The 12,904-nt window shown below is 43.9% G+C and overlaps 1 protein-coding gene across 2 annotated transcripts in view; it reads left to right on the forward strand.

Moving 5' to 3' along the window:
- The first annotated feature begins 4,170 nt into the window (after nucleotides 1–4,170).
- swap70b (switching B cell complex subunit SWAP70b) overlaps nucleotides 4,171–12,904 on the forward strand; it is a 76,317-nt gene continuing 67,583 nt past the window's right edge. The window contains exons 1-3 of one of the 2 annotated variants that reach the window (XM_070550208.1): nucleotides 4,171–4,417; nucleotides 4,491–4,556; nucleotides 8,472–8,612. In XM_070550208.1, the coding sequence (XP_070406309.1) occupies nucleotides 4,554–4,556; nucleotides 8,472–8,612 (144 nt within the window). In that variant the 5' untranslated portion in view covers nucleotides 4,171–4,417; nucleotides 4,491–4,553. Of the gene's footprint in view, nucleotides 4,418–4,490; nucleotides 4,557–5,705; nucleotides 6,090–8,471; nucleotides 8,613–12,904 lie in introns of those variants that run through there. The other variant, XM_070550207.1, reaches the window with a different exon arrangement.

Consider the following 12,904-nt stretch of genomic DNA (forward strand, 5'->3'; position numbering starts at 1 on the left):
AAATGCACACGCACATTCGGAAATTCACACTCTTTGACTCATAAATATAATGTGAAAAAATAAGTCACGCAACATTTTACACAAATGCACACGCTAATTCTGAAGTTCACACTCTGTGGTTCACAAATATAATTTGTAAGAACACTTGTAATATAAACTCAGATCATACGAATTGCTGAATGTGCATTTACGAACAGCTTCTCATTTGTGAACCTTTCTGCGTTTGTGAGTGAAATCGGTGTGCTGAATTTTGAGACTCTCCTATTTGTATGTTTGCCGGACGCCGGAACAGAGGGTGGCGCACGGCGCCGCACTGCCGGAGTATGGCAAGCCAAAACCGTCACAATACGCCACTTTCCCAACCCGTCTAGTTAAGAAATCGCGAAAAAAAACGCCGTTTGATGTGCCAAGACTTCGTAAAATACGGCGAAAACTCTGCCAGAACGCCGTAATTGACGCCGTTCTGAACGGTCCCGTAGAACGCCCGTAAAATACGACGTTTTTTCCGGACAATGAACGCCGTTTTTTACGTCACCCTAATCCCAGACGCGTTCTCTGTGTGGGTGGCGTAAAATACGGCGTTTGGTACGGACATTGAACGCCGCTTATTTCGCCGCTCTGTGACATAAAACGCCGCTTTTAACGCCACTTTGTGACAGTTTTAACGCGTTTAAAATTCAACTTTACTCTCATTTATGCAGAGCCCTCCCCATGGGTTTCTCATCCACTTAATTTAAACTCCAGTGACCCAATGAAAGACGAGGAGGTTGAGGCAGCACTAATTCATCCCAGATTCGCCGGGCTGTCGGGCTGTGCGGATTGCTGTTTTCTAATACAACTCGGCTCTGTTTCAACTAATTTCACTGTATTGAAAAGCCTTGAAATGTAGTAATATTATCAACAATGTGTCAACATTATTATTTTTTCTGTCCACCTGTAAAAGATAGAAACGCTGTTTCAGTCAGACCTGATGATTACTTAAAAGTGTGGCTGCCCCGTATCAGTCTGTCCTCGTTTCGTGGCTCGTGAGTCCAGCTGGAACATCAGTGCTCTTTCTGTCCAAAACTCCATTCTTCTTAAGTTCATCCACTTTCAGTATTTACTATTGTTTTTTTTTTTGTTGTTGTTTTTTTTAACGACTGTTATACTTGTCTTACAGGAGCTTCTGAAGATGTTCTGTCTTGCTTCTCCATCATCACTCTCCAGCTCCTCAGACCAGCCACTCCAGAACCTTCCCAGATCCAGGATCAGAGCACTTTAGTAAAAGTTTGAAACATGTCTCCTTGTTGTTCTCCTATAGAAGCCTTAAACTAGAATTTGCTAATGAGCTTTCTTGGCTAAAATATGCTCTTAAATGCTTTTATTTACATAATCAAGAAACACGTTTTTCATTGCTGCTTCACCAAGACATGACTCTGAGAATGTCCTCATGATCCTGAAACGCTGGTTAAAACAAATTACTTTTAACCTCTTATAAAACAAACGTGTCTGTTGATGATTGTGCCCACTACAATACTGAAGCACCTGCATACTTGCTACCGATTTGCTAACTTTCTGTAATATTTTGATATTTAAGTTGAAAATATGAACTGCTGTAACACAAATTCCAAACGTTCTAGATGAGCACTTGTTTCTAATCAACTAATCATTATTTCTGTGATTAGTCAGCTTTTTTATTTTCATTAAACCCATGGAAAAATTACAATTATCTCACTGAAAAATGGTTTAACAGTGTTGCTCATGTATAATCTGCACTGGTTTTCACAGTTACGGCATTCTTCAAACTATAATAATAAAATGAAGTGAAAAGTTATTTACAATTGATTACTTCAAGTTCCTACTATTTACATTTTATGCATCGATACTGTAAATGGCTGTTTACTAAGGCATACAGAGTCAGTGCCTGTACAGGTAGTTTGCTTGTAAATCTACATATTTCTGTTCTATATGATCCTGTATTCTTCATTAATGCTACTTACAAATCCACAAGTCTGTAGAATTGCCTTGTTTATTTGAGCAGGTATTGAACAATCCTTTTAGTTATTAACAAGTTGAGTGTGTTTAAGAGGAGTTTAAAAGTGTTAGCCTTAGAAAGTAGATGAGCCTCTCCCACAAGCCACATTTTTTAAATTTAGGACTTTACGGAGTGTGCTGAAAGACAACGATGAGGCTGATCATCTCCATTTTTACAGGAGGCAACCCTCTGCTTACTAAAGAACCCGTATGAGAACATTCCATGTGCAGCTAAAGATATGTAAACTAAATAATGTCTGGAAACCACCAGGGACCAGGCCCAAAAGCATCACTTCAAAGACCTGACAGTCTGAGCTGCTTTGTGTCATAAGGCGCAAACACGAGAAACCTAATTAACATCCAGAGATTCTTACAGAAGGAACAACTCCAGCTGATATGTTGCATTCATTCGATGTCTTCCTAAATCTATATCTAATTATAAATTTGTAAATATTTTTCATAAATTGTAGTGCTCAAAACCTAAAGAGACAGATGCTTCAGTCGATCTGTTCTGCTTCTGCAGCCAGACACTAAGCCAATCCAATAAAAGTACAGGCACTGACTCTGTATGCCTTAGTAAACAGCCATTTACAGTATTGATGCATAAAATGTAAATAGTAGGAACTTGAAGTAATCAATTGTAAATAACTTTTCACTTTATTTTATTATTATAGTTTGAAGAATGCCGTAACTGTGAAAATCAGTGCAGATTATACATGTGCAACACTGTTAAACCATTTTCAGTGAGATAATTGTAATTTTTCCATGGGTTTAATGAAAAGAAAAAAGCTGACTAATCACAGAAATAATGATTAGTTGATTAGAAACAAGTGCTCATCTAGAACATTTGAAATTTGTGTTACAGCAGTTCATGTTTTCAACTTAAATATCAAAATATTACAGAAAGTTAGCAAATCGGTAGCAGCAGGTGCTTCAGTATTGTAGTGGGCATAATCATCAACAGACACGTTTGTTTTATAAGAGGTTAAAAGTAATTTGTTTTAACCAGCGTTTCAGGATCATGAGGACATTCTCAGAGTCATGTCTTGGTGAAGCAGCAATGAAAAACGTGTTTCTTGATTATGTAAATAAAAGCATTTAAGAGCATATTTTAGCCAAGAAAGCTCATTAGCAAATTCTAGTTTAAGTCTTCTATAGGAGAACAACAAGGAGACATGTTTCAAACTTTTATTAAAGTGCTCTGATCCTGGATCTGGGAAGGTTCTGGAGTGGCTGGTCTGAGGAGCTGGAGAGTGATGATGGAGAAGCAAGACAGAACATCTTCAGAAGCTCCTGTAAGACAAGTATAACAGTCGTTAAAAAAAACAAAAACAAAAAAAAAAAAAAAACAAACAAAAAAAAAAACAATAGTAAATACAGAAAGTGGATGAACTTAAGAAGAATGGAGTTTTGGACAGAAAGAGCACTGATGTTCCAGCTGGACTCACGAGCCACGAAACGAGGACAGACTGATACGGGGCAGCCACACTTTTAAGTAATCATCAGGTCTGACTGAAACAGCGTTTCTGCCTTTTACAGGTGGACAGAAAAAATAATAATGTTGACACATTGTTGATAATATTACTACATTTCAAGGCTTTTTCAATACAGTGAAATTAGTTGAAACAGAGCCGAGTTGTATTAGAAAACAGCAATCTGCACAGCCCGACAGCCCGGCGAATCTGGGATGAATTAGTGCTGCCTCAACCTCCTCGTCTTTCATTGGGTCACTGGAGTTTAAATTAAGTGGATGAGAAACCCATGGGGAGGGCTCTGCATAAATGAGAGTAAAGTTGAATTTTAAACGCGTTAAAACTGTCACAAAGTGGCGTTAAAAGCGGCGTTTTATGTCACAGAACGGCGAAATAAGCGGCGTTCAATGTCCGTACCAAACGCCGTATTTTACGCCACCCACACAGAGAACGCGTCTGGGATTAGGGTGACGTAAAAAACGGCGTTTAATGTCCGGAAAAAACGGCGTATTTTACGGGCGTTCTACGGGACCGTTCAGAACGGCGTCAATTACGGCGTTCTGGCAGAGTTTTCGCCGTATTTTACGAAGTCTTGGCACATCAAACGGCGTTTTTTTCGCCATTTCTTAACTAGACGGGTTGGGAAAGTGGCGTATTGTGACGGTTTTGGCTTGCCATACCGGAGCACGGCCGCAGCAGTGGAATTGCTCTGATTGACCACAACAGGACCGATTTTGCTCCGGCGTTCGTGTCGGAGCGGAGCGGAGGTAGTGGAATTTGGGGGTGAAGGGATCACAATTCGTCCACTTTTGAGCATGTTTGGTTATTTAACGGCGTCTAAACCGCCGTCTTTAAACAAACGTGACATCACAGAGGAGCTACTCATTCTAGTCCAGTGACTCTTGGTGGTGACGTGTGAGCTGATTCACCTGGTAAATAACTTTTACATAAATACATTTTCTTTGGTAACAAAAGTGAATTAACTAATAACTTGCATTCTTGTAGGACACTACGCGAAATATGGATGCTACACCATGAGGCAGGCACACGTGGAGATTAGGAGCATATATGGTGAGCAACACAACACATTAATATTAATATTATTGTTCACTGTCCTGGATTTCTTTCTGCATCGCATCATTAGCCTGGCTGACCACCACTGCAGGACACCTGACACATCCTTAAGCACCGGTTTCAGGAACTAGAAGTTTCTGAGGTGACGACTGCAGGAACCACAACTCCACATACAGCACCAACACGTTACAGCCAAGTGCTCATTCTGCAGACCGTTGAGGTACAGCGTACACTCAGAGTGAGCAAAGCTGCAGAAAATACCACACACACACACCTGCCTGCCCTGGATGACATCTTCACGACTCGCTGCCTTCAGAATAACCAGAAACATCCAAAAGGACTCAACCCACCCTGCCAAACATCTCTTTAAACTTCTTCCATCTGGCAAAATGATCCAGGACAATAAAAACACACCAGCTTTTATACAGGAGCCATGACTGACCTGAATACTGATGCTAGGAGGTCACTAACAGTGATTCTGTGGGACAATCAGTGCTCTACAGCACCTTTACATTTAGCTAGCTAATCCTGATACCTCAACATGTGACTGTTTACCTGTATTTACCTTTAGAGTAGACTGTCTTATTACCGAGTTTCCTTTTATACTCATATCTGTGCACCTTAAACTGACTGAGTTCCCAAAAGATGTGTGTGTGTGTGTGTGTGTGTGTGTGTGTGTGTGTGTGTGTGTGTGTGTGTGAGATATCAATTTTAGCCTTGTTTATTTATACTTTATTTAACCAGGAAGGTCCCATTGAGATTAAAAGCTCATTTTCAAGGGATTGCTGGACAAGAGGCTGAAAACATCACTGTTATAATAGTTTCAGCTACACAGACATGATATTTACAACATTACAGAAGGCAGTTACAACACAGGGAATCTGTCTCAAGGGCTCTGTCTGGTTTTAAATTGTCCTTATATGTTTCTACATCCTTATGAGCTGCCTTTAGTGAGTGCAAAGACAGCTTTGTTGTACTCCTGTGCAATGAAACAATCTTTTATCTTGAATTTCTGAAAATATCCGATGGGGGCGAATTGTGTGATCCGAGCCGCTTGCCATACATGGCCTGCCGCGCCGCCATCGCGCTCCCATCCGCCCTGCCGCGCCGCTACCGCGCTCCCCTCTGCTCTGAAAGCGCCGCCATCGCGTTCCCATCCGCCCTGCCGCGCCGGAGCCGCGCTCCCATGCGCCCTGCCGCGCCGCCACCGCGTTCCACTCCACCGCTTCCGCCCTACTGCTCCACCGAGGTGAACCCTGGAGGACTCTTCCTCCTCCGGATGTGCGGTCCTGAGCGGTGCTGTAGCTCTTCTCCGGTCCAGCTCGCTCGGGTCATGTGACTCTCCCTCGGCGTGTCCAACAGACAGAGCAACAAACAGAGGAAGAATCGCGCAGTCTGAAAATAAGTTTTAAGGATAACTAACTTTTCATCATTATGACCCTGCGAGACGAGCTCTTAAAGCCGATTTGGCACGCGTTTACAGCGCTGGACGTGGATAAGAGTGGAAAAGTCTCAAAATCTCAGTTGAAGGTAGGATTCTCCAGTTTCCTTCATTTTCCCTCTTCCTGTATGAATATTTTAGCTTTTTATCAGTGGGTGTCTCTCCTCCCCTTCTGCCTTGTTTTTTATTCTGAACGCATTTCTCCTTGTGCTGAAACACAGGGCGCCTCTGTCCGTGTTCAGCAGACGCACCTGCTGCTGAGGAAGACAGCCTACACGGAGATCATCCATGTTAGATGAGTTAGTCTTCCTTTAGTTGGAGAATCCCAACCAAACCAAAGGAAATGTGTCTCTACACTATCACACCCAGCTGAGTGCCAGCCAGGCATTGTTCAGAGCTTCAGTAAAAACCAGCAGCAAAGGTCAAGTCTGAGTTCAGCTGGCAGAGATTCCGAGGACAAATGGATTGTTGTTTCTTCACAAAAAAGAGCCTCAAAGTCCCAGAATGCATTTCAGCTCCAACACAGTTGCTAAAAGACGTCATGCAGCTTTTTCTCAAACTTTAAAGGTTTTCTTCCATTTTTGTTTTGCTGATGCTAGTGTAGACTTAGCTGGACTTCTTGTTTTGATTCTCAAAAATGCGTGGCTTCTCACCACAGGTGTTTGTATTTTAACAATACAGCAGCATCACCTGAATAAACTACAGTATAATTGTTATTAAACGTGCATTATGTGAGATTATAGTGAGAATTTTGCAGTGAGAAAATCCCAAGAGTCTAATGTTTCAGTCATTTCACAAGAAAGGTTCTACTGAAACATACACTGAACAAAAATTTAAACGCAACTCTTGGTTTTGCTCCCATTTGTCATGAGCTGAACTCAGACTTCTGAAACTTTTTCTACACACACAAAACACCCATGACTCTGAAACATTGTTCTGAAACCTGTCTACATGTGTGTTAGTGAGCACTTTTCCTTTACCAAGATAATCCATCCACCTCACAGGTGTGGCATGTCAAGGGGCTGATTAGACAGCAGGAATAATGTACAGGTGTGCCTTAGACTGCCCACAATAAAAGGCCACCCTGACATGTGCAGTTTGATCAAATAGCACAATGCCACAGATGTGCAACCTTTGAGGGAGCGTGCATTTGGCATGCTGAATGCAGTAATGTCTACCAGAGCTGTTGCCCGTGAAATTAATATTCATTTCTCTACCATAAGCCGTCTCCAAAGGTGTTTCAGAGAATTTGGCAGTACATTCAACCGGCCTTACAACCGCAGACCACGTTGTGACCACACCAGCCCAGGATCTTCATATCCAGCATGTTCACCTCCAGGATCGCCTGCGACCAGCCACCCGGACAGCTGCGGGAACAGTCGATTTGCATAACCAGAGAATTTCTGCATAAACTGTCAGAAACCGTCTCAGAGAAGCTCATCTGCATGCTCGTCGTCTTCATCGGGGACCTGACTGCAGTCCTTCATCGTAACCGACTTGAGTGGGCAAACACTCATATTCGATGGCGTTTGGCACGTTGGAGAGGTGTTCTGTTCACAGATGAGTCCCGGTTTTCACTGTTTAGGGCAGATGGCAGCGTGTTTGGCACTGTGTGCGTGAGCAGTTTGCTGATGTCAACGATGTGGAACGAGTGGTGGCCCATGGTGGCGCTGGGGTACTGGTATGGACAACGAACACAGGTGCATTTTATTGATGGCATTTTGAATGCACAGAGGTAGCGTGACGAGATCCTGAGGCCCATTGTAGTGGCATTCATCCACGACCACCACCTCATGTTGCAGCGTGATAACACACGGCCCCATATTGCAAGGATCTGTGCACGATTCCTGTAAGCTGAAAACATCCCAGTTCTTGCATGGCCAGCATACTCACCAGACTTGTCACCTATTGAGCGTGTTTGGGATGCTCTGGATCGGCGTATATGACAGCGTGTTCCAGTTCCTGCTAATATTCAACAACTTCACACAGCTATTGAAGAGGAGTAGACCAACGTTCCACAGACCACAATCCACAACCTGATCAACTCGAGAAGCCGTTTCCAAACTAACGCCGTTCCTGAGCCGATACCATCTTTGTCCTTTTTCTCTGTAGCTCTGGTGCTGAGTCTGCCCGACATCTTTCTACAGACAGAGTGCTGTCACTGGCCCGACCGAAAATTGTAAAAAATTGTAGACCTGCTGACGACAAGGGAGCATGGCTAGACCGACCTGAAGAGCTAAATCACTTGCTGCTGTGGTTAGTCTAGATTTCTAGGTTAAAATTCACCAGTAGAAATAAAACAAAAACAAACGACTCATGGGATCTGAGTTTATGTTCCGAACAGCTACTCACACTGTGAACATTTCAGCTTGATCTAATCAGATGAAAGGTTCTTATTCTGTTCATGTTTTAGATCAAGTTCCTCTACTGCCGTCTGACAGTGATGGATGGGCCTTTTGCTCTGTTTCCAGGTGCTTTCTCATAACTTATGTACGGTCTTAAAGATCCCGCATGACCCGGTGGCGCTGGAGGAGCACTTCAAAGATGACGATGAGGGTCCAGTCTCTAACCAAGGATACATGCCGTACCTCAACAAGTTCATCCTGGATAAGGTCAGTGTGTGACGCTATAGACCCAACCGGCCCAGGGTCCTCTTTGGTTTACTGGGTTTTGTAATGTGTGTGTGTGTGTGTGTGTGCGTGCGTGCGTGTGCATGTGTGTGTGTGTGTGTGTGCGTGTGCATGTGTGTGTGTGTGTAATGCTGCATTACTGCATGCATTTGGGTACTGGCGATGCCGCTGAGTAGAGTTCTGCTCAAAACCAGATCAATATCTGATTAAGATGTCGATTCTCTCCACTGGGCTATCTTCAGCTGCGACACATTTTTATCATCATCATCATCAAGTCCTTTACCCATGGCTGTCCATCAAACATTGCAAACAGGAAACCACAGCCATCCCATCATGTGACCTCTTTGGCCTGAAAGTGAATCTTTAGATGTTGATCAGAACCGGAAAATGACAGTTTTTCCCCAAATGTATCGTTCAGGAGGTATACCATGTTGACGAGGCGTAGATACACCCTCAAAACCATCTAAACATCTGAAGGAAATTCATGATATCTACCAGAATAAGACAAGTTGGTTTGCCTCCTCGTTCCCCCTCAAAACGTATTTGTCTTTCATGACATTCTGTCCTCAAACACGAAAACGAGTTTCTTTTCTTGTCGGTCTCTTGCAGGAAAAGTTTTCTTGCACATTTTTAAAGATGAGGTGTTTTGTCTTGTAGCCTAACCACTTGGGTGGCCTGTATTTGTGTAGCGCCTTCTGGGCGCTCTACCTCCTGACCACTTAGATATAACTGAAGCAGCTTCTGAATGCAAACGTGTTGCTCCAACCCTCACAGCTCAGCTCCTTTTGAGTGTGCTGCTGCGTGACCCAGACAAATAACATTTTATCTGGTGTGAAAGTAGGATCAGACGCCACTGTCACTTGGTGCGCTGTTGTGTGTGTACGTAATGTTGTTACTCTCATTAGGAAAGGTGCAGTCAGCGGCCCACCTTAGTACCAGGCAGGACCTCCCTCTGTACTTCAGAACTACTGTAGAATGTCATCATGACATTGATCCAAAAAATGTTAGAAATGGCGCATTACTGCGTCAGCTCCATCCACCATGAGAACCTCCTGTTCACCACATCTCAAAGATTCTGGACTGGACTGAGATCTGGTGACTGTGGAGGCCATTGGAGTCCAGTGAACTCATGGTCATGTTCTGGAAGCCTGTTAGAGATGATCTGAGCTTTGTGAGATGGTGCATGATCCTGCTGGAAGTAGCGTCAGAAGATGTGTCCATGTGGTCGTAAAGGGATAGATGTGGTCAGCAGTGATACTCAAATAGGCTGTGGTGTTTAAACCAGAACAAGGCAATAGCTGTCACGATGGGAGGGAAGGGAAGAAGAGCAGATCCTTCAGGCAGGTAAATCACCCCAGGCAAGACAGCAATGGACATGTGGTTCCTCTTAATGGTCAGGAGTGCAGACAGGACAGGGTAGACCGGTGTGAGGACAAACTCACAAGCAACACACAAGGCTTATATACACACTGGCATGGGTAACCAGGCAACAAGAGGCAGGTGGACACAATTAAGGTAAAACCCGAGGCACAGGGAAGTTCCACTGTAATAACATCTTCTGACACCATTACACCAGCAGCAGCATTATTAGGAACACCTGTTCAACTTCTCCTTAATGCAGTTATCTAATCAACCAATCACATGGCAGTTGCTTCAATGCCTGAGGGGTGTGGTCCTGGTCAAGACCATCTGAACTCCAAACTGAATGTCAGAATTAGAAAGAAAGGTGATTCAAGCAGTTTTGAGCGTGGCATGGTTGTTGGTGCCAGATGGGCCGGTCTGAATATTTCACAATCTGCTCAGTTACTGGGATTTTCACCCACAACCATTTCTAGGGTTTACAAAGAATGGTGTGAAAAGGGAAAATCATCCAGTATGCAGCAGTCCTGTGGGCCAAAATGCCTTGTTGATGCTAGAGGTCAGAGGAGAATGGGCCGACTGATTCAAGCTGATAGAAGAGCCTAACCCTAACCCCCAAATTCCACTACCTCCGCTCCGCTCCGACACGAACGCCGGAGCAAAATCGGTCCCGTTGTAGTCAATCAGAGCTATTCCACTACTCCGGCCGTGCTCCGGCAGTGCGGCGCCGTGCGCCGCCCTCTGTTCCGGCGTCCGGCAAAAATAGAATCGATCCTATTTTCGCCGGACGCCGGAGCACCTCCGCAGTCAATGGACAGAAATCACAACGGCCCAACAGGAAAAGGAGCAAGCACAACTTCCGTTTTTCACAATAAATCGATAAACAAAAGGCGTTTTTTGTTTCATATGCACAGGTTTAACAACTTTTAACAACTATCAATGGCGGCTGAACTTTAAATGCACAAAAATAAGCCATAAATACAGTTTCCACTATCAAAGTAGTCACACTTTGTTGATCCAAACACTGCTGATCTCTACACAAATGATGGGCAGATTAAACAGTTCATGTCGATGCTTCTCCCACACAACGAGTGTTTGGATCTAACTTCCGCGTTTATTGCTCGGACTGTATCGCAAGATCTTGAAAATCCCGCGCACGCCTGTTTGCCCACCTCAGGTCTCCGCCCCGGAGCGGAGCCGTTGTAGAGCGGGTACCAGTAAAAATTGAGTTTGGAAGCGAGCGGCTGCGGAAGGCGGGGGCGGACCGCAGCGGAGCGGAGGTAGTGGAATTTGGGGGTAACCCTCGTTACAGCCGAGGAATGCAGCAAAGCATTTGTGAACCCACAACACGCCCAACCTTGAGGTGGATGGGTTACAGCAGCAGAAGACCCCACCGGGTTCCACTCGTCTCCACTACAAACAGGAGAAAGAGGCTACAATTTGCACCAGCTCACCAAAACTGGACAGTTGAAGACTAGAAAAACGTTGCCTGGTCTGACGAGTCTCCATTTCTGTAGAGACATTAATGGTAGAGTCAGATTTTGGTGTAAACAGAATGAGAACATGGATCCAGCATGACTTGCTACTGTGTGCAGGCTGCTGGTGGTGGTGGTGTCATGGTGTGGAGGATATTTTCTTGGCACACTTTAGGCCCCTTAGTGCCAATCGGGCATCATTTAAATGCCACGGGCTAGCTGAGCATTGTTTCTGACCATGTCCATCCCTTCATGACCACCATGTACCCATCCTCTGATGGCTACTTCCAGCAGGATAATGCACCATGTCATAAAGCTCCTGTCATTTCTAACTGGTTCCTTGAACATGACGATGAGTTCACTGTACTACAACGGCCCCCACGGTCACCAGATCTCAACCCCATAGAGCTTCTTTGGGATGTGGCAGAACGGGAGCTTCGTGCCCTGGATGTACATCCCACACATCTCCATCAGCTGCAAGATGCTATACTATCAGTAAGGGCCAACATTTCTAAAGATGCTTTCAGCACCTTGTTGAATCAATGTCACGCAGAATTAAGGCAGTTCTGAAGGCAAAAGAGGGTCAAACACCGTCTTAGTGTGTTGTTCCTAATAATCCTTTAGGTGTGTGTAAGTCAGGATAGATCCATGCTCCAATGCTGGTGACACCAAATTCTGACCTGACCATCTGAGTGTTGCAGCTAAAATCCAGACTCATCAGACCAGGAAAGGTTTTCCAGTCTCTGCTGATGATCCCCTGTGAACTGTAGCCTCTGTTTCCTGTTGTAGCTGACAGAGAGACACCTGGCGTGGTCTTCTGCTGCTGGAGTCCATCTGGAGCAGCTGGTGTGGTTCAGAGAAGCTGTACCACATGTACTTTGGTTGGAACCACGTCTTTTATCACATCATTACGCATATTCTTCACACAAACAGTTATACTGTTATTATGTGTGTGGTGTGCCACAGCTGTGATGTCACTTGGAAATGTTTAATAATGCAGGAAATCTGAGTTTAGGCCACTAAAAATGTCTTCCTGAGGGGAAGTCCCACTTCTGTGTCTTACTGAATACTACTGTCCTGTCCCTATAATCACACGTCCACCTTTGTGCTCCTTGTTCTGATGCTAACTGGTAACAGTAATAGTGTGTACTTTTGGACACGTTTTCTTTGAATCACTTGTTTTAGTTTCATTTCAACGGGCTGCCGGAGGACCTCAGGTCCAAAGGGAACATCCAGGCTTTTAAGAATAGGCTCAAGACCCACCTTTTTAGCTTAGCTTTTAACTGATCACTATTTATCTATAAGTACATATTTATCTCTTTTATTTTTTTTTATCATTTTATCTACATCTAAGTTTTTTTACATGATTATGTTTTCTTTTACTATCTTTATAATCACTTTTTATCAGTTACTTTTTATCATTATTAGCTTTTATTATTT

The sequence above is a fragment of the Nothobranchius furzeri genome, chromosome 4 (genome assembly GCF_043380555.1).
Source record: "Nothobranchius furzeri strain GRZ-AD chromosome 4, NfurGRZ-RIMD1, whole genome shotgun sequence".
Classification (NCBI taxonomy): domain Eukaryota; kingdom Metazoa; phylum Chordata; class Actinopteri; order Cyprinodontiformes; family Nothobranchiidae; genus Nothobranchius; species Nothobranchius furzeri.